This window comes from Cyclopterus lumpus, chromosome 10, assembly GCF_009769545.1.
Source record: "Cyclopterus lumpus isolate fCycLum1 chromosome 10, fCycLum1.pri, whole genome shotgun sequence".
NCBI classification, from domain to species: Eukaryota; Metazoa; Chordata; class Actinopteri; order Perciformes; family Cyclopteridae; genus Cyclopterus; species Cyclopterus lumpus.
Genome location: NC_046975.1, coordinates 23,212,949 through 23,235,855, shown reverse-complemented (window position 1 = coordinate 23,235,855; position 22,907 = coordinate 23,212,949). Strand labels below are relative to the sequence as shown.

General features: G+C 45.2%; 1 protein-coding gene across 1 annotated transcript in view; it reads left to right on the top strand.

The window, feature by feature from the left end:
* htr4 (5-hydroxytryptamine receptor 4) overlaps window positions 1-22,907 on the top strand; it is a 114,979-nt gene that overhangs the window by 19,749 nt on the left and 72,323 nt on the right. Inside the window, exon 2 of the mRNA XM_034543601.1 lies at window positions 21,388-21,466. Coding sequence (XP_034399492.1) covers window positions 21,411-21,466 — 56 coding nt within the window. The 5' untranslated portion in view covers window positions 21,388-21,410. The remainder of the gene's footprint in view (window positions 1-21,387; window positions 21,467-22,907) is intronic.

The following is a 22,907-nucleotide window of genomic DNA, read 5'->3' as shown; positions in this document are numbered from 1 at the left end:
CAGGGTCCAACTGACGACAACGTAAACACGTCCGCGTCGTCGCTGGACACTCAGACTGACTGAAGGGCGATGGTTCTAACACTCAACAGGAGGTGATGTTAACGGACGCAAAGGCCTCCAGCTGGGTTCATAAAGAACGTTTGCCAAAAAGCTCCTGGGTTTTTCTGGAGATGCTGGCTGGAGGCGTGCCGCGGTGGCTCGGGGCCGCCACCACCTGGCTCTCATCCCCCCCCCCCCCCCGCCCCATATTCAGATTTAGCTTGTCTGCTTTTCTGTGTGTTTTTCTTCCAGAAATGTGCAAATGAAGCTGTCTGACATAAACCAGAGATCAGAACATGCAATTCGTAGATGTATATTCATATGCAACACACGTTATCATGAACCAGGAGGTGTGAAAACCACAACATCCCTTTAAAACCCAAACCAATCTTTTCCTGAACCTAACAAAGTAGTTTTGTGAAGATGGAAGTTAACTTTAAGGGAAGATTGACACGTGAGGAGTAACCTTTTGTAAAGATAACATACGAACGTTTGCTGAATTGAAAAGGATTAAGACGCCGATGGAGGGTTTTCTCCATCTGGGGCTTATGAGATGAATCAGAGAATATGGGGATCAAAAGGAGGCGCACACATCCACAGATTCCCTGCAGTTGCCGGGGTAACAATACTCACAAAGTACCTGTGCAGGTACTTCTCACGAGAGAGAAAAAAACCTCTGCCTGGAAGGGTCATCCCACTTGTCTGGATGCACCGGCCGGGCTTCCGCTCCATCTGGAGCGGAAGCCGTCGAGAAGTCTTTGGTCTGGAAGTGAGTGAAATGACCCGGGAGTCTCCAAGTGGACGACGTGATTAGAGCTCATCGAATTCTCTAAAAGCTGAGGAGAAAAAACACCCTTTAACAAAAAGGAAAGCAGATAATGCCGACCCACAATTCCTTGCGGCGGCAACATTCGGCCGTCCAATGAAAACGCAAAGCGTAGTTTGGCCGCGGACGAGCGGATTTTCTGAGGTCGTCTTCTCCTGCATCCTTCTGGATCGTCCTTCTTGGACCACTTGTCCTCCTTCCCATCCGGGTCGAGGACAAGTGGTCCGGAGGTGACCTTTTGACCCTCGGCCCTCGGCTCTGCAGAGCAGGGAGGCAGACGGAGCTGGCACTTGAACATCAGACCGTGAGCGCCGCTCTGCCAGCTGGCCGAGTGTTTACCTTTTGGTTGGGAGGTTGGTGAGAACTCGTCAGTTTATCCTGGCAGGCTGAGGGGGCACCGACCAGACCTCAGGACCCCCTGGAGAACACACACATGACTAAAATAATAAGAAGGCTCTCCTTAAGTGCACCGAGCTTGAAGTCAGGAGAACATAAATTCCAAGATTGAGTCGCATTGGCAACCTTTTCGATGTCGCCTGCAGACTTACAATGTTTATTTGTCAAATATACAACTAAAGTAATATCTAATATCTAACCGGGAGCCTCTAATATTGTAGACTTCAGGTCTAAGGATGCGCTTAAGATGTACTTTAAAATCTCTCGGAAGCGGCACACGAGACGTACTTTTAGCCGAAAAGCTGTTTAAAAGATGCGATCGCATCCCTTCCTGAAGCTTTGTGATCCAGCCTTAAACTGCACCGGCTTCTGAGAGACTTTATCAAATAAATCCATAACTACAAGTCAAACACTGAATGTTTGACTTATTTTTACAGATTTATAATCCAATTCTTTCGTATTTGGGCGCCATGCATCTATAATGTTAATGCTATCGGCAGCAGAGTGGGTCGTTGGGCCAGATTAGCACGGTATTTGGACTTTCCCGGTCCCAAGAGGACGAATCCTCCGCCGTGAGGCCGACATTCGTGGTCTTGCTTTGACATTTGGTTCACACACTCATGTTCCCTTGAGGATTAAAAAAAAAAAAAACACTGTTTAACACAATATAACAATTAATATTTCATTCATGAATATAAGTTGGGCAGGACATAACGGCGGAACAATCCCTGTTGGTACTTCACAGAGTTCTTGTTCCTGGAACGCTGAACCAACAGAGAGACGTTCCTCTGATCATCTAGATGAATGTTTCCTGTGAGTCTGGGATTCATCCAGAGGACATAAAGGCCGGTCTCAGACCTCGTCCCCCCCCCACTTGAGGCCCCCGTCTGGGAGCTGGTTTAAGGAGACGTGGTTCCCATCGCACGCCGGTTCCCTGGGAGCTCTTCCTGTCATCATACTTTAACTATCGGGTGGCTTAGTCCTCTGATTTATTAGTGGGATATCTGGGAGCTGAGGGCCGGCGTTGTTATTAAGAATAAGAATAATGTTAAATACAAGTGATCAGTTTTTGGTTTTAAATTAAAAAAATCAGCAGGAGGAAACTTCCTTTTGTTGTTTTGATCCCGTGGAGCTATTTCCTTTCTAAAATTAGACTTTATTATCCTCTCGGTGATAATACCCCTCCCTTAGGATTTATTACTGTTTAGTTATTATGCATTTGATAAGAAGCACTTCTTGTTTTCAAAGCAGGCTAAACAGTTTCTAGAGAAACAAATAAAAGACAAAGAGCTCCATTAATTTCAGACATCTGTTATAAATTACATGTTTATATTAAAAGTGCAGTAAAATGATGCCCATGTCTCTAATGCATTATAAATATATACAAACAACATGTATATTTAGGTAGAAACACTCGTAAATGTTCATAATGCTCCACAACGACACATTTAAAAGCATTTTTATAAGGTCATAAAACTTTATGGAAAAAAAATGCCAAATTAATATCTAGTTTATAACGTATCACAACTATGGGAATTAGAATTCACTTTAAACATTGCACAAAACAGAAGAAAACTGTAATTTAGTGATCAGAAAATATAAATGATGAATTTTTATGATAATTATATTCTAAAACATACAGATATGTGTGTGTGCTTTTGACTGTGATTATACAGTGAAGACTACAACAACATATAAGTGTTTATAATGCATTAAAAACACGGTGGTTACTTATTCAGTAACTTATGTCATTTGGCCCCCTGAACATGTCGTTCATCCACTCGTCATTTGGCCCCTGAACATGTTGTTCATCCACTCGTCATTTGGCCCCCTGAACATGTTGTTCATCAACTCGTCATTTGGCCCCTGAACATGTCGTTCATCCACTCGTCATTTGGCCCCTGAACATGTCGTTCATCCACTCGTCATTTGGCCCCTGAACATGTCGTTCATCCACTCGTCATTTGGCCCCTGAACATGTCGTTCATCCACTCGTCATTTGGCCCCTGAACATGTCGTTCATCCACTCGTCATTTGGTCCCTGAACATGTCGTTCATCCACTCGTCATTTGGCCCCTGAACATGTTGTTCATCCACTCGTCATTTGGCCCCCTGAACATGTTGTTCATCCACTCGTCATTTGGCCCCTGAACATGTCGTTCATCCACTCGTCATTTGGCCCCTGAACATGTCGTTCATCCACTCGTCATTTGGCCCCTGAACATGTCGTTCATCCACTCGTCATTTGGCCCCCTGAACATGTCGTTCATCCACTCGTCATTTGGCCCCTGAACATGTCGTTCATCCACTCGTCATTTGGCCCCTGAACATGTCGTTCATCCACTCGTCATTTGGCCCCTGAACATGTCGTTCATCCACTCGTCATTTGGCCCCTGAACATGTCGTTCATCCACTCGTCATTTGGCCCCCTGAACATGTCGTTCATCCACTCGTCATTTGGCCCCCTGAACATGTCATTCATCCACTCGTCATTTGGCCCCCTGAACATGTCATTCATCCACTCGTCATTTGACCCCCTGAACATGTCGTTCATCCACTCGTCATTTGGCCCCCTGAACATGTTGTTCATCCACTTGTCATTTGGCCCCTGAACATGTCATTCATCCACTCGTCATTTGGCCCCCTGAACATGTCGTTCATCCACTCGTCATTTGACCCCCTGAACATGTCGTTCATCCACTCGTCATTTGGCCCATGAACATGTCGTTCATCCACTCGTCATTTGACCCCCTGAACATGTCGTTCATCCACTCGTCATTTAGAACGACCTTCATGGAGAATTTTAACTCTGCATGTAAAACACAGTGTCCCATTCCATGTATTGTACACGGAGGTTTCCAAGCCCCCCCCCCCCCTCCCCCCAAGGAGAAACAAGCTTGCGACAGATGTCATTTCCCACCCAGTGACTCTAACAACATCTGCCAGCTGTCTGCTCGGCTCCCAGCACATAAAAGTGGATTTGTGTTTTATTGGTGCAGAAGAACCAGTGAGCTTATCTGTGAGGTTCCCATGTGACACGGAACTAAAACATACCGACGGTCTCACCGTGGCTCCGCTGCCACGCTCTCTATTTACAGTTTGATTTCTTCTTAATTAAGTATCTAATTTCTTTTTTAAAATTATTATGCATTATACTTTTTTTTTATACATCATGAAAAACTGTTTCAGTGCTCGTTCACATTTGGGAATCTGGAACTGCTTCCCACAAACTCCACTAATTATGTCACATGCATAAGAACACGCCGCTCGTATGCACCAGAAGGTGTTTTTCTTTCTTTTTCTGCCAATCAGAGCTGACTGGGCTGTTTCGGGGGGAGGGGGCGGGGCTTAAAGAAAAAGTGTTTCAGACAGGTATATTCAGACAGATCATACAAGACCAAATAATGTCAATTTAAAAATAAGAGTATAAACCCTTAAAATGAACGTGAGATGTCTCCTTTAGCTTTAATTTAAATCTTTGCCCATCTATTGCATAGATTAAGTTATTTAGGGGGAACATTCTGTTGCTGGACGTAATCAGGTTACTTCTAGTGACGTTGAGCCGGGTAAATATATTAGTTTTTTTATTTAAATAAAATGTGCATTGGCTTTCCACACGAGAACCGATGTTTTCTAAAAGATGAATTGTCCATGTGTCCGAACCCTCTCTTGGCCTCCTCTTCCTCTTCTTCCTCCTCTTCTTCATCTTCCTCCTCTTCCTCTTCTTCATCTTCCTCCTCCATGTTGTTGTAAATTCTTGAAAAAGTATGTAATTGACTGAGTTAAAATAGACAAAAAGCCGGTTTATTGTGTCTGTGAGGAAGAGATGCATCGGCACATTGAACCACAGCCAACATCCTGGAATGTGTTGAGCATAACAGTGTGAGCTATTTACTTTAAGGGGGGGGGGGGGGGTCTGCACACGAGTGTTTAGTTGGCGGCTCGGTGTCTCCTTACCGACCCCGCTGCACCGAGTCCCGCCTGCCAAACGCACTTGTGATCGGCTCGTGTAATGGATCCTATTTTTAGCCGTGTGGACCGGAGTGCCCGGAAGACTCGACATGTGAACTCGCTCTTTTTTTCGTGGAAGGAGACAAAAAGAAGTGATGTAATATTATTCATGCGTTCTCAGTACGGGACGTTGTAGTTGCTAATGGTTTAGTCTCATTGTTCAGACGGTGGAAACCTCTCTGTGTCTGGCTTAAATCCATATTTTATTTTACCTGCAGATTACCATTATTGACATTTATAAATCTATATTATATGAATATAAAGTAGTGAAATGAGAAGGCTTGGCTCTTTACTGAATGGTTTCAAAATACAGTTCAGTTGTTTCTTGCGGCGTGATGGTGAAGATCCACGAAATCAGGCCCAAAAAAAACCCTGAAAAGACGGACAAACGTTGTCATTTTACAGCCAAACGAGGTGAAAAATAGACATTTATGTCGCCGCACAGGCAGAACCAAAACTATGACTGGAGTGAAGAGGAAGAAATGTATAAAAAAAAGAAAAGGTCACTGGTTGATGTTAAATCACGTCCTCCAAAGTGTGTCATGGGAAAACTTCCCTCTGGAAATATATATTTATATATTTATATATCCCGTCTCTGTTGCAGGTGACCGACTTCTGCATTAGACGACCAACAACGCCCACGCGGTGTAAACGTGCCCAACACATTAAACCAGCAGCTCGTTGCGCGTGTGTTTTATGATTCAGAGTTATGAATGAAGCGCTTTGCCGGTCGCGTTTAAGCATCGGCGCCGCTGGCAGGAGGTCAAGGGTCGTCCCTCGGTCGATGATCAACCCGCCGCATGAACATTACGACCGTCAGAACGAGTTCCTTCTTTCTAATTAAAAGCTCTGCAGGTGAAATGTGAGGAGAGCCCTCGTCTCTCTCTTTTTAAAAAACAGAGTTTTTATTGTTCCAAGTTTCCGTCTCTCAGCAGAATAAAAAGGATTTAATCTAGCAGGTACTTTGTAGATTGTAGAAGTTTTATAATATTATTTATAATACCGGGCTCGCTGAGGACTACTGGTATTATGGAGCCGCAATAAAGAAGGCACACACATACACACACACACGCACACACACACACACACACACACACACACACCCTTTCATGAATGCTCGTGAGTTCTTTGAAGCTTCTTTAACGCGTGATGAGCCGCTGACGTTTTTATTCAAAAGGCCTCTAAAAAACGTCCAATAAGAATCAGATTGATGATTTAAAATCCGAAAGGTTAAAACTAAAAAGGGGAAACTTCCTTTAAATAAATATTTTTAAAAAGCCGTCGATTAGCGCGAAGATGAAAACGGTGCCGTTAACCATTTTGTTCATTTATAAATAATTCAGGATTCATTTCTTTTCTCAGCTTTAACAACGAACGCTGCTTATTAATTTGACTATTTAAGTATTTCAAGTAATTAAAATATATGGTATACCGTAATTCTTGTATTTATTGTACTGTTATGTGGCAATTTTAATTTTGCATTAATTGAAAAAAACAAACGACTTTTCCAAACCGTTCCTAAAAAATAAAATCGAAATAAAATCGTTTTTTTTAACAACATTTGTTTTAATTCCCGGTGTTATCCTCGTGTGTGTGTGTAACCCTTTTACTAACACACAAACAGGAGGGGCTGTAACATACAGGGGGGAAGAGGTGCATGATGGGTCCTTAATACCCGGGACCTTCACCCAGGAGACCGTCCTTCATGTCACCTGTGAAACCAGAAGTCGACGTTGACCTATTACATTCTTTTCATAAACATAACCAAGTATTTTTGTTTGAAGAAACACAAACCAATAAGATAAATCATGAACATAATTAATTCAAAGTTCGTCTATTCTAGTGGACGGAACATCTCGGAGGGAATTTCTTCTAATTTGGCACAAACCTCGAGGATGAACTGATAAGAATTTAAACTTTTAACAACAACAACAAATTAAAGCATGTAAAAACTTTTCTTTCAAAATCACATGAAAAATTCAGGAGACCAGCGTTTGACCCTGGAGAACACCGTCAGTTGGTTTTGCATTAAAAAGATAAGACGCTGATTACGAGTCTCTAGAGAGCCTTGTTTACCTTCTTCTGAATAAACCCTGGTAGTAAAAACACGGGGAGGAGAAAAGATGGCCGTCAAAAGTCTTCATGCACCTTGACGCCAGACGTCCTGGTTATAAGAGGCCATTGTTTTGGGGAGAGCAGCTCTGGGCTTTGGACTTTGCCACGGGCGACCGGCACTAGAGGAAGCCGCCGGTTGGCCGAGGAGTGTCGGGTCGTAAAAATATATATCGCGACACAGTCAATAGATTCACTGTGTCGCCTCTTCTCTCTCCGTCAGAGTTTAAAAACAAAAAAACATGTTTCCTTGCTCTCAAAACTCAAAGGATACAATTGTCGGCGGCTGATCTTTGACTTCCGGGTCGGATGAAAGGATCAAATGAACGCTCGATGCTCGCCTCCTTCCAGGTAAATGAATACAAGATGTTCAGGAGTACAAGACGTTTAAATGACCTTACTCATCTTTTTTTTCTTTAGATATTAAAGCGTAGAATCAGCCCTCAGGGGGAAGCTCATGTTCATATCTCGTTGTGACCAATTACACGAAGCTTAAAGCCTCGAAAGAGTCATTTCTTTTGAGCGTCAACAATGTGACGGATGCTTCTGGCTATCGAGGCCCACAAGTTGAATTTACGTCAGTGGATCTCTACTCGGAACACGTTTTTATGACGTTTTACTCCCGTTTTTATTTATCTTACTCGACATTTTGATTTAAAACCTGCCGCTCAGCAATGTTTCCCTCGGTTGGAAGACGTCATACCTGAAAACTAATCCTGGAACAACCCGGACGAGAGTCTGATGTGTTCGGAGACTTGTTGTTCCAGCGATCGGGAGATTGATGCCGTTTTCTTTTCTGCTCGTTAGAGCATTTATTATTACGGGAATACCAGCGAGTCTGAGGTTACTGGACTTATTAAACATGTGTGTGTGTGTGTGAGTGTGTGTTTTCAGTGGCAGAGGTTATAGAGTTATGAGTCACTCTCTCTCTCTACAGGTGCTCTTTAGACAGGCCAGAGAGTTTTTATGGCTTCTATTGAAAACTGAGTCACCCTGAGAGCCTGTGGACAGACAGACACACACACACACACACACACACACACTTGAAAGGTCATTTCTTTACGACTACTCGCTGCACAGGGACCCCTCCTGATTGCTCGTGTTATTGAGTGTGCCGACATTCACTTCAAGCCAATATCCGAACAAGATTCCAGCTGATGCTTTTATTTCCTCCTCTCAGACATCTGCTTCTGCTTCGTGCGGCGACATCATGAAACGTAATAACTTCCATCTCCGGGCTGCAGATCACCAGTTAATCCGCTGATTTTATCAATCGGTTCATCGGCAATTTGTTTCAGAGTCTTGAAATCTCTGTTTGACCAACAATGAAAAAAAAACCAACGATCTTCAGTTTGAAATGATACATGCCAAATAAAACACAATTATTATCATTATTTTTTGATAATGTGATGCCGATTAGAATTATTGATTATCAAAATGGAGACGATTACTTTTCTCTCCAGCGTTTAATTGACTAATAGTTAAGTGACTCATGAGTATTTTCAATACAAAGACTTTTAATGTACTTTTTTTTTTTTTTAGAATGAATATACATAAATCAGGTGTGGGCTCTCATTTTGAGGTAAAAAACAACAACTCCTCGGTCTGTTTTCAATTTATTTTTTGGGACTCAGGTTTTTATTTTTATCCAAATTCATGCAAGTTTAATTTACTGGGAGTGCTTTTGGCCTCCCCCAACAGAACGAAAGCTTTTCTTAAAGATCTTAAACTTGGTGTCGAACTCCGACATTAAGACTCCACAAAACCTGCTTTAATTTAGACTCGACCAGAGACACCTAAAGACACATAAAAAAGGTATTAATTACAAATACACCTCGTAAAAGAGCGTCGTGACGGTGGGTAAATATGCAGCGGGCGCTGGTAGTTGTCAAGTTTTGGTTTGGTAAATGTGGTGCAGGGGGTCTAGGACTGGACGAGTTAGACCCCGCAGAGCTACTTCCTGGCTCCACCGTTGACTCGCCGCATTTGTCTTACATTTGTTACTCGGAGCGACCTCGTATTTATGGACTCGTTGGGACTTTTTTGCAAAAGGAGTGTCAGGCGGTGTCGCTGCGTCAGCAGATATCTCGGGCGAGGGAACCCGCTGAGTCAAATATTGCTTTAAAAATCACTGGAGAGAAATCCATTCAAGTCAAGAAGCAAAACAGAAGAGCGGGAGGGGAGTTCTTATGTTTCCCTTCCTCTCTTTTGTGCCGCGTTTCTTTTTATAGGGTTTCTTTTAAAGGCCTTGAGACCGAGACCAGACTGACATTTAGCGGGACAAGTGCTCCTGAAATACCAGCCGCTGTCGGCTGCTATTAGGTACCGATAACGCGATGAGACTCGGCGGTCAAATAACTGTGGGCAGGGTCCACAAATATTCTTTTATTTCTGTCCTTTCATATCATTCTTCATACTCCCCCAGTCCCTCTTTTATTTTGGTCCCTCCCGCCACCCTTATAAAACCACACATGAATGATTCAAGGCCTCATCCCCAATCCTGGATCGATACCCTTAATGAACCCCGGAGCAGCAGTCTGCGGGTGGAGTATGCAAATGAAAACGATCCAAAATGCCTCGCTGGAGTTCACCCCTGTAGAGTAAATGGACCGTCTCGGCCGCGCAGTGCACTCCGCATGTGTACACAGAGACCGCGGGAAGTTTATCGTTATCAATTAAGCAAATAGGGCGCAGCTCTCTCCGACTGCCGAGTCCTCTCCCGTGTGGAGAAGCTTGACAGAAACACAGGAATACAGTAAATAAAGTGGAGGCATCCATCTCGCCTTTGAGAGAGAAGAGCCCCTAGACCGCCATCAAACTAAAATTAGCATTTAAATTAAATTGGAAAATGAATCAAGGAGGTAGAGAAGTGTGTGTGTGTGTCACAAAAGTGTGTGTCCTCTTTGGTGGGTGCAGGAGAAGGCTGCCAGACTGAGGTGGGGCTGTGAAGAGTGTCTAAAGGGTCTTTTCTAAAAACACATCAATGGTCATTGGAGGGACGTGAAACAGAAGGGAGGAATTCAAGGCAGGACGGCAGCTGGCGTGAGGATAGAAGCTGGCAAGGACACACTTTATCCCCCTTCCCTTGGTCGAGGGGACACGGTGCAGTAAAGATTTTAATCAGAGGGTCCTAAACTAGGAACAAGCATTCATCCCCCAACACAGAACTGTAATTAGCAAAGTCTGTCAAGCGTGAAGAAGCAAGAGAATCAATTCAAGGTTTTTAGATCCTTCCCGGTGCTCCTACTTTAACACGGTGACACCCCTAAATCTAACACTGTCCACCAATAAAGATGGTGAAATGTCAGCCCTGGTGCTCCTGTGCCCCCCTTCCCTCCAGTGGGCCCAGCAATACGTCCTGGGTCTCCAAGAGAGTGGCGTCAGGGTTGGCAGAGCTCTGCTCCTGGAGGAGGAGATGCTGTTGGGAACTGAGCCTTCTGGGTCTGTTCACGGTGGACTGGACTCTGCAGGATCTGGGTCTGTCCATGGACCCGGTGGCTCCGTTGACGAGCATTGAGAGTAACTCTATAAAACCAGACCGTCTTCTCTCTGATGGTCTAGTTTACTGATGTTGTTTATTTAAAATGATTGAGACATTGTTCTCATTTGCCTTATTAAACCAGTAGAAACTGTTGTTTGAGGAGCTCAGCTGTGTTTTCTCAGCCAGTGGGGCCTCCAGAGGTTCCCAGTCTGGGGAGGGACCTCACTGGCAGGTCCTGGTTGAGTTCATTGGTCCTGGATCGGGGCCCGGCTCAGGTCGCCTCCCTCTAACTAGTGTGTTCTGCAATGAGGCTCAATGGGCCTCTCAGTGAGGCCACCGGCAACAGATGGTGTGGGGGACAGAACCACACAGCTGGATCATTACCAAACACATTCTTCTGGCTAATATTCATAGTATCAACATCTTTTATGTGGTTAATTTCTTACAAATGCTTTTACATTTTTGAAAATGGAAACAGAGCAGAAAACAGCCTCTTGTTGTCTCATGCCGCCAAAAATACAAAATCCTACAACCTTCATTCTGTGCCAAAATGCACCGATTTCATCATGACTCAAGTCTGAGATTCCAAAATATTGTGAGCATCTGTGATGTATTTGTATCTTCGGACGTTGTTGAATTAGCGATGCCGAGTCAACACTAGAGGTATTTACGCATCTCTTTTTTTACCTTCAGTCCATGGTAACATACAAAATAACCACGCAAATATAATTATCTGTAACAGTTGTGTTACACATCAGAGGAATATAAAATGACTGTAGGATCGGTTTCTAAGGGGAGGTGCTTTAGGCAGTGTTGTATTGTGTGTCATCTTAAGGATCCGGCTCTGCCGTGTGTTTGCCCAGCGGGCAACGTTGAAAGATTCATGAGACAGAGTGCAGAGACAAAAAGAAGAAAAAAAGAAGGCATTGCCGCGGCCTAAATGTCCGTCGACTCATCTCATTAACGCAGTTTGACAACGTGAAAGTACCAGAGCTGTGGCACGGGGCCCCCTGCTGGTGTGAGGAAGGATACGGTCGGGTCACTAAGCCGGCGTGAGGAAGGATACGGTCGGGTCACTAAGCCGGCGTGAGGAAGGATACGGTGGGGTCACCGGGCCGATGTGAGGAAGGATACGGTCGGGTCACTAAGCCGGCGTGAGGAAGGATACGGTGGGGTCACCGTGCCGGCGTGAGGAAGGATACGGTCGGGTCACTAAGCCGGCGTGAGGAAGGATACGGTCGGGTCACTAAGCCGGCGTGAGGAAGGATACGGTGGGGTCACCGTGCCGGCGTGAGGAAGGATACGGTCGGGTCACTAAGCCGGCGTGAGGAAGGATACGGTCGGGTCACTAAGCCGGCGTGAGGAAGGATACGGTGGGGTCACCGTGCCGGCGTGAGGAAGGATACGGTCGGGTCACTAAGCCGGCGTGAGGAAGGATACGGTCGGGTCACTAAGCCGGCGTGAGGAAGGATACGGTGGGGTCACCGTGCCGGCGTGAGGAAGGATACGGTCGGGTCACTAAGCCGGCGTGAGGAAGGATACGGTCGGGTCACTAAGCCGGCGTGAGGAAGGATACGGTCGGGTCACTAAGCCGGCGTGAGGAAGGATACGGTGGGGTCACCGTGCCGATGTGAGGAAGGATATGGTCGGGTCACCAGGCCGATGTGAGGAAGGATACGGTGAGCTACCCACAATGCATCTCAAAAGGCAACAGTCCACTCAGAGACCCAGGTGTCTCATGTTAGCAGCAGCTAAAGAAGGGTTAAAGTGGAGATGAGGAGCGGCTCCAGAGGTCTGGTCGACTCACTTCTTTGCCAAAATGAAAGTCCTTCATTACTAATTAGATTAAAAAAAGATCTTAATTGATAATTAACATTAGGTTAATTAAGACCCAACTGGAATCAAATTGACGTTGCGTTGCTGGAGCTTGAACTGAGTGGGTGAGTTTCACTTCCTGGATAATTAAGTGGCATTAGACTGAAGGCCGAAGAGTGACCTTCAGAGTGACCTTCAGAGCTTCGGATCCACCGAGTATTGATCAAAGATGTCTTCTCTTATTTGTATTATCTTCAGAGTAAAATTGAAAGGTAATGTACTGTGTTATCATCTTCACATCCCAACAACCAAAAGGATTTAACTGTATTCTTCGTTAAGAGAAACTGCTGAATCAATAATTAGATGACCATCGGCCTTCAAAACTCCTCAGTAAACACCTGAAATTATCTGATTTTACCAATTCACTTGTTAAGAAAAGAAGTGAGGCATTAAGTATACACATATGTTTAATATGCAAACATTTTGGCGTTAAACATTTTAATATTATGAAGCCGGGCAGGATTTTAATAAACAAGCTGTTATCTCATTAAGGCCCTTTGAGAGATGTCAAAGATGATCTAAACAGTCAAAACCCAAATATGGACGTGTTTCATAACATACTCAAGCTGCTCTTTAAGAGATTGTTCTCGGCACAATGTTTTGCCAATAATGTGATGGCAGCTTTCCTCTGCTTGTGGTCCTCAGAGTGAGAACACTCTGTGACTTGCAGCTCCTGTTGGTTAATGTGTTCTGATGTGATTGGATCATAAGTCTCTCCGGAAAAAAAAGACCTGCAATTATTTTCTTCTCATTCAGTCCACATCCCGCACATTTTGCAATCTGAGAGATTCGCGAGACGAGTATTTTTAAAGTCGTTTTCTATCCCTTATCATCCCAGTAGTTTTATCCTGTTTTATTATCGGTTTGGTTTTGTTTGCCATTGATTTGTTGGTCGGATTGTAAAACCCTCTGAGACAATATTGAGATTCCTCTTCCGAACCAAACTTGATCAACTTTGATATGGACTTGGTTTACGGAACAACAGGGTTTGCAGAAAACACCTGTGATCTTAGAGGATTGTGCAGCCGTGGTCTAAATGTGTGTGTGTGGTCCGTCTTCACATCATCAGCTGATTAGTTCCTGTCCGTATGTCTGTGTGTGTGTGTGTGTGTGTGTGTGGCCTAATGCTTGAGTTTCTACTCATGATGCATGAAAACCTCTTCAATTGTTGATTGTGAGTACATTTTGGAACGTGAAGACACAAAATGCTGTTTTAGAGTTGGTCTCTGGTACGTTTTGAATATGTCTGGTTCCACACATCGTGATTGGTTGATGTCTTTATTTGTCGGGCGAAAGCTCAGAAAAAAAATCTTGCTTGTTCCTTGCGCCAAAAAAGAATGATGGAAAAATATATTGGAGGTACAAAAACAATCCACGGGGTGTAAAGGCCTTCAAGCGTCGGCTCTCCTTGGTTTCACGTGGAAGGTTGGAAGTAGGTCCCTTGTTGTGGTTTTCAGAATTATGGTCTCCACAAGGGCGTACAAACGGGAACGTGTGTGTGTGTGTGTGTGTGTGTGTGTGTGTAGCCCAGCGGGAGCAAATCTCACCGGTCAGTAACAGCTGCATTCTGACAACCTGGCACGACGCCATCCGAACCCTTTGGTTAAACCATTAGTTCAAGGTGCATTCAAGCCCCTCCCAACACATCCAGTGTGTTCCCCATGTGGACGTCTTACTACACCGTTTTAGACTTAATTAATCCTTGAAATCAGAATTACTGTAACATAATAATACTGCAACCAATATTTAACTTGTGCTCAAAGAACACCATAAATATAGTGTATCCTCCAATAAATAGCATGTATTATAACTACATCTCCACAGTACTATGCTTCCTCCATCTGCTGTAAAAAAGGTATTTCTGAAGTAATTAAATGACTCTTTCTGGACGTTGTGACGTTGCCTTGAATAAAGTTAAGAAGCTGACTGGTTTCACTTTACTGGAGTCCATAAATAAATGAAGAAGGAACTGGTTTGTCTGGGCCGATTTAGTCAGATTAAATAAACTGGCAGTGTAGATTCTTCCGTGTTTAGACTCAAAACAGAGAAGAAAACCACAATAAAGTACATTTAAAATGACTGTAAATACACCTAGAGTATATACACTTCATAATAAAGTGCAGAAATACATCATTTAACATCCTGCTTTTAAAAACTAAAGTGGGTGTTGAAAATATGGTCTTCATTTTAAACATAAAAGCTTCATAACACCTAAATATTAAGAATTGTTTTCACGGTGGTTTTTCACAGCTTATATGCAGTTTATTGCATTTTATTGTTCATTTTATGATTTATATCCATATAAAAAGAGTTCCTCATGCGTTTTTCATGGTGTTTTATTTTTAGGCCAATGTGCCACCAGCACACTGGAGCTTAATTTAGCAGATTAGCCCCATCGTCACTGGAAACCTTTGGCTGAACCTCAGGAGACCTGAACATTGTCCAGCACACAGTTTAACACACACACACGAGGCCTCCACCCCACTCTGCTGGTCTGGACGGGTCGGCATCGGTTCTTTGGGCTCACTTACGTTTCACGTCTCCCGTTACGTTGCTCGTTTGCTCACTTTTTTACTTTTCTGTGACAGATTTGTCCAAAAAAACAATTTTACAATGGTATTTTGTAGTGGTACCTATATAATTAAGCCACTATGTACATTTAAAAAGGAAAAAGTTGTATCAATATATTGGTTTCATTGGTACTGGCAGTCCCAGACAGTATTTATTTATAGACTCGTACTCAAGTCAAACCACTTCATCAATCTTTTCTTACTTCACAAAAGTGTGAAACACCAATAATTAAGCAATACAAATCAATAAAAACACATTTATTTAGCATCATGAAGGAATGAACTGAACATGTGCCAACGCAGTCATGAAATCGTCACAAAAGGCGAACAAATCGTCCGTATATTTAATTTTTTTGGGGAGCGAAGATTCCATTAAAAAAACCACAGTGAAGGTTCAGGCCACAGAAGACTTTACTCCCCAACGGCCTTGCGGTTGAAAGTCCTGTGAAATGTGGACGCTGTACACGCAATGTGTCAGTGCGCGTTATTTCCGTTTGAACCGGACTGGTTTTAACGCGTTCCCGTGGCGACGAGACTGCCGCGTCGACGCGGGAACGACCCGCCGCCGCCGCCGCCGCTCCAGAACTGGAGCAGCTTGGTGGCTTGAGCTCTAAATCTTTCACGAGCTCCAGTCTGCTGACGGTAAAGTTCTGTCAGTGGCTTTTTCTTAATGACTGCAGGGAGTAAACAGACTTCAGCTCCATTCGCTTCCCACCGGTAAACATAACCGGCGACGCCGTCTCTATATCGGCGCGTACGTACATTAAACTGGTTATTACGTATGCGTAATGTTCTTTTGATTCCCTGCAGCAGACTCTCCCCATTCGTGTAGCCACGAATAAACCCCATACCAGAATAGTCCCGTCCCGCCCACTGCTTTCAAACCGCTGCCTCCGTTCGTTGCCACGGCTTCTGTTGATGTCAAGGATGTACCCATAATGCTGTGCGAAGAGCGCGTCTTAGCAGCGCCACCCGACCCGTCGTGTTATTAATGCATCGGGCCCCGCATTCAGTTTAGTCCCCAGAATTTGCAGTCCGTGAAAACGGAGCAATTTCTGTCTCCTCGTGCTCAGTATTTCTTCCTCTTTCTTTTTTTTTAACTTTTCATTCTTCTGCGATTCTTTCAGTCGCTTCGCTCCATTAGTTTCTCAAACTGTCATTGTTTCACCTTCCCCTCCCTCTCTCCGTGTGACTGGATGAGAGCTGACAGACTCCGGGACGCCCTCTCCGCGGCCTCGTCCATTAGCTCCGTCATGCGTTACAACCCCCCCCCCCCCCCCCCCCCCCGACTGAGTCTATTATAGAACAGAGTCGGTCGGCCCCCAGAGACCCGGAGACGGTGCCAGGGAGCTTTTCAGACTGATGGCAAATGGGTCTCATGATGATGATGATGATGATGATATAATAACGAGCGCCGGGTTCCTCTGGTGCCGCGACCTTCTCTGTCCATGTGTGTTGTTACGTCGGCGCGCGAGCCCAAGTTTTTACCTCGCGCGTCATGTTCTTATTTCAAAAGTACATTAAAGTATATTAAACATAAATGCAAGCTGTCATATGTTGTTATACGGCTTGGATTGTGCAACATTTATTTTCTCTTTTGGGCTGGAGAAAAGTGCATTTTTATGCACCGAGTAACGGACGGGGGAGGGGATCCTATTTGGATGATTTTGAGTTGCTGGACTTCCGAAGTATTGTAGTCAGTAAAGTAACGTACGTGTATTACTTCTGATCACGAGTTATCGGAAAAGTAATGTAGTCACGGTTTTGGTGAAGAGTTGATTGCATTTTTTTAAAGTAACGAATGAATAAATAGCTCAGATTTGGGTTCATTGCAAAATAAGTTGTTTGGCGAATTAGAAGTAATTTGGTGCATAGTCAATAAACATGAATAATCAAAGATTTTCCTATATTATTTTTAAAAATATGTACAGATGTACGAAAAAAAAGGAAAGCAATGTGCGGACATATATTTTTCGAGGGGAGGGGCAAAGGTCCTCGTGCAATGTACAGGGACGATGGTCCAAAGAGACGTGCGTTAATATTAGTACCATTACTTTTAATATAAAACAGCTGCATGAATTATTAATATTATTAGACACCAGACTGGGCATCGTGGAGCCACATTTCACCGTTATGTCCAGTCCCATCGCTGTGAACCAGGTGTGTGATGGTACACATAGATTTATACATCGGGCACTGAGACACACGTGTCCCATTGTCGTGCACTTCAAATACTGTCAATCAGAGGCTTCTTCAGGTCACGTGTCGCTCTAAAAGTTTATTTCTATACATTTCATAAACACTTGGAAGTTTACCAAAGAGCAGAATAGCATCAGCAGTAGGACAATACAAGGCAATATCATATGTGCACAAATCTGGAACAGAATAAAACTTTAAAGATCATTTTATACAAAAAAATGAACAAAAGATGATAAATATTCAATCCGCTACGGGCCACCTAACGCCATTTATAATATATTAATATCACATATTTTACTTCACTTTCCTATAATAAATCTTAAGCTGTACTTCATGATGTCCAGGTATTAAAACACAATATTTCTTTGTCTCAGATTTAATAATGCTTTACTGCGATTACATTTTTTAAGCCGGGGTCCATCTTCTCCCCCGATGTGTAGATATTAAGAGCTTCTCCCTCCGCACGTACGATTACAGCTTAAATGTGTGCATGTGAATGCGCCGCGTGCCATTGGGAGGACGCCTCGTCGCCTCCGTGTCTCGGGACGTCGTACGCATGCGCACGAGCGTGCACGCTCTTGTCCACGGCGCCTCGTCGCCTCCGTGTCTCGGGACGTCGTACGCATGCGCACGAGCGTGCACGCTCATGTCCACGGCGTCTCCGTGTCTCGGGACGTCGTACGCATACGCACGAGCGTGCACGCTCTTGTCCACGGCGCCTCGTCGCCTCCGTGTCTCAGGACGTCGTACGCATGCGCACGAGCGTGCACGCTCTTGTCCACGGCGTCTCCGTGTCTCGGGACGTCGTACGCATACGCACGAGCGTGCACGCTCTTGTCCACGGCGCCTCGTCGCCTCCGTGTCTCGGGACGTCGTACGCATGCGCACGAGCGTGCACGCTCTTGTCCACAGCGCCTCGTCGCCTCCGTGTCTCGGGACGTCGTACGCATGCGCACGAGCGTGCACGCTCTTGTCCACGGCGCCTCCGTGTCTCGGGACGTCGTACGCATGCGCACGAGCGTGCACGCTCTTGTCCACGTCGCCTCCGTGTCTCGGGACGTCGTACGCATGCGCACGAGCGTGCACACTCTTGTCCACGGCGCCTCGTCGCCTCCGTGTCTCGGGACGTCGTACGCATGCGCACGAGCGTGCACGCTCTTGTCCACGGCGTCTCCGTGTCTCGGGACGTCGTACGCATACGCACGAGCGTGCACGCTCTTGTCCACGGCGCCTCGTCGCCTCCGTGTCTCGGGACGTCGTACGCATGCGCACGAGCGTGCACGCTCTTGTCCACGTCGCCTCCGTGTCTCGGGACGTCGTACGCATGCGCACGAGCGTGCACGCTCTTTTCCCCGGCGCCTCGTCGCCTCCGTGTCTCGGGACGTCGTACGCATGCGCACGAGCGTGCACGCTCTTGTCCACGGCGCCTCGTCGTCTCGCGACGTCGGACGCATGCGCACGAGCGTGCACGCTCTTGTCCACGGCGCCTCGTCGTCTCGCGACGTCGGACGCATGCGCACGAGCGTGCACGCTCTTGTCCACGGCGCCTCGTCGTCTCGCGACGTCGGACGCATGCGCACGAGCGTGCACGCTCTTGTCCACGTCGCCTCCGTGTCTCGGGACGTCGTACGCATGCGCACGAGCGTGCACGCTCTTGTCTACGGCGCCTCGTCGTCTCGCGACGTCGGACGCATGCGCACGAGCGTGCACGCTCTTGTCCACGGCGCCTCGTCGTCTCGCGACGTCGGACGCATGCGCACGAGCGTGCACGCTCTTGTCCACGTCGCCTCCGTGTCTCGGGACGTCGTACGCATGCGCACGAGCGTGCACGCTCTTGTCCACGGCGCCTCGTCGTCTCGCGACGTCGGACGCATGCGCACGAGCGTGCACGCTCTTGTCCACGGCGCCTCGTCGTCTCGCGACGTCGGACGCATGCGCACGAGCGTGCACGCTCTTGTCCACGGCGCCTCGTCGTCTCGCGACGTCGGACGCATGCGCACGAGCGTGCACGCTCTTGTCCACGTCGCCTCCGTGTCTCGGGACGTCGTACGCATGCGCACGAGCGTGCACGCTCTTGTCCACGGCGCCTCGTCGTCTCGCGACGTCGGACGCATGCGCACGAGCGTGCACGCTCTTGTCCACGCTCTTGTCCACGTCGCCTCCGTGTCTCGGGACGTCGGACGCATGCGCACGAGCGTGCACACTCTTGTCCACGTGCGGCTCCAAGGCCGCGTCCTCGAGTGCGTGAAGATCATCCACCGGGACACTTTCAGAAGGCATTGTGCTCAAACCGTCCATGCAGATGACCTTTTGACCTCTAGGGTTGAGCCGTTGGAAAACATGGCGTTGTGTTAATTACATTACAAGTCAAAATCCCCAAAAGCTCCATCTGTGGATCTCTTGTTCATTTTAAAAACCTGTTACCAAGAGACACTGTCGATTATGACAATTATGATTATAGATAACAAATGGAGGCCATGATAGTGAAGTTTGTTTGTGACGGTCTGCTCCTTTAATCCTAATCCTTAATCCACTAATCCTCGTTTTGAAAAGGTCAAACGAAAGGGACAGCGTGGACACAATAACAGAGACACTGAAGTTGTGAGATATCTTCAGCTTCAGAAACAGGAAGTCAGGAAGTCGCTCTTCAAGACTTGCAAGTGAAAAGGCCTCAAGGAAACAAGCAAAATATGTATTATGAGTAATCACGAAGGCTCTCAGTTTCTTTAGAAAGAAAACGTTCGAGGAATGTCTGTATTCATGGATGTAAATATATAATATATGTAACAGTTGACTCCCAGTATTCAGTCCAGTGTGTGTGTGTGTGTGTGTTAAGCATCTTAAACATGTGCCATCTGTTGGACAGTAATCTGTGATGTAATACAAGTCACTGTTCACATGTTTGCATGGTCTCGTGCACCTCTGTGAGTGTGTGTGTGTGTGAGTGTGTGTGTGTATATTGCTTCAGAAGATTATACCTCTTCAGCATTTTTTCTGCATGTCACAAAACTGGGTTTTAAGAACAAACATCTTTAATTAAGTGGGATATTTTTAGCCATCTTTAAAGTTAATTAAAGCTGCAGAAGACAAACATGTTCTTCCTGTGGCTGACCCTTTTGTGTTATTATTCATACAACGTTGATGAACTGGTTCTGACAGCTGCCCGTATGTCTTCAATGGGCTTATTGTTATCCAGGGTGTGAATCTGCCAAACGGCGGCGTGCATTATTTAAAATAATAATTTATTGCAATTTAATGTCACCACTCAAATCTAAATTCTCCTTGGCCGCTTCCTAAGATAAAAATTATGAAATCCAAGAGTTGTATGAAACAAATTAATTTCTTCCCCTTTAAGCATCATCTGGCGGTCACATTACTTCCACTTTACAGCATTTACTACCGTGTGGTTATATAAATAAAATGTGGGATAACTGGACCTCCAACTGTTGAATTGAAACCCGTTTGTTTGTTTGTTTATTCATTTATTTATTTATTTGACACCTCACTCACCTCTACTTATCTCTCGGGAAATATTCCACCCTTCAAAAGAAAGAAGTGGCCACACAAGTCTGTTTTTTTTAGATTATTCTGAGCCCGGGGGAGGGAGGGGGGGGCATTGGATTTAATATGCGGTGACAGCAAGTATAAAAAGTCACCTTTACCTTTTGTAGCTGAATCCAAGATTATTGCATATTGTAACGTCAAATGTCAAATAAAATTGCTGCATTTGCATGATTCTGATTTGGTCTGATGCGTTTATGTTAATGTAATCTACGGAGTCCTGTTTTTGTGTAAAAAAAGTTGAGCCTGTGCTAATAATAATAATAATAATATATGTGATTAATGTCAGTTTGCTAACTGCGATCTTGTGTCTGCAGGGACTCTCTGCATTTATGGTTACATGAACGTCAGCGCTGCAGGCCAGATGCCGGTGATGGAGGAGCTAGTCAGTGAGAGGTGAGACCGGAAATCTACATTCATAGAAATGATCCCTGTGTTTGTGACGCACAGCGCATCAAAACAAGTGCGGACTCGTAACATTTAGTATTCCTGTTTATTAAAAAGTAGATTGTTTAATTGCATTCGACCTTCAATGGCATTGGTGCGCCCGAGAGTACATGTAGTTCCCTCAGATGTCCACTGGGGGCACTTCCGATTGTCATCGTTTGATCTCTTCTTGTTAATCTGCCGCAGTTGATTCCCAAAGTGTTGAATGTGGACATTTCTAAATCCATAAACGTGGTATCGCGCTGGCAGAAAAACGCACAATCCCACTTGATCGAGTACGACAAATAAATAACCGTCTTAACGAATAACAAATCGGCGTTTTTTCCCGTCCACTGGGCCGTTTAAAAAGATAATTCTTCACCTTCTAATGCCGAGCGGCACGTCGAACAGATTGAAAACGACAGCGTGCTCTTCACTCGTACTTTTCTATTCAGTTTACGACTCAACGAAATAAACCGTCGACGTCTTCTCAAAGTGTCGACCGCTGCGTCGCGTAACGAGTCTCAAGAGGTCCGGAAACGAATCGACTGCCCACGACTTCTTCAAGGATGTTCTCATCTTCACATCGAGGGTATTTTACTGCCCCCCTTCCTGCTTCCTGCTTCCTGCTTCCTGCTTCCTGCCGATATCTCTGGCCGCTCGGCTCGATTGAAACGACGATCCTGCTGAAAACCCTCTGGGTGGTCTTCTTGCTTTTTGGAAGAGTCGTTTTATAGCTTCTGAACTCCCCTTCAGCCCCCGAGGGGAAGAGACACATTTGTTTTACTTCAATCGTCACTGTGAAAAGTGCAGTCGGACCACTTTCTTAGCGGTGGAAAATCAACCCTTTTAATTTCCATTTAGAGGAAAACAATCGTGGTGTGAAATGTCTTGGAGCATTTATTGAACCGACACTTGGAATGACTCCATTGAATGGACGGAGACAGATGGTCAGAGAGAAACGCTTTAACAGAGTCTTTATACTTTATTAAACACATTAGTTCGTATCTCGTAAGATGCAGAGATAAATAAACACGGGTAATACAAACAGTGTTTAACACCTTCGTGTTAAAACACTCCTGTATATATAAAAAAAGTATGACTAGAATCCATTATATCTCCAGACATTTTATAGAACTCATATGTGACCATGTTTAGAGGTTTTCTTTGATTAAAAAAACATAATTCAGACCCTTTAATGACCAGGTGGGCGTAACGGAGCCTGAATATGTCAAATTACTGAGCAACCGCCAGCTGGTACTGGCTAAGTAAATTGCCAATATTCTTATTGGCACCGATTAAGTAATTTTCTGTCGGCCATTTGAACTTTTTATGACCCGTTTATGTGCAAATAAAGCCCCACAGTATTAGCAGAGCGCCGGCCTATTCTTACATTTGATTGATGACGGTG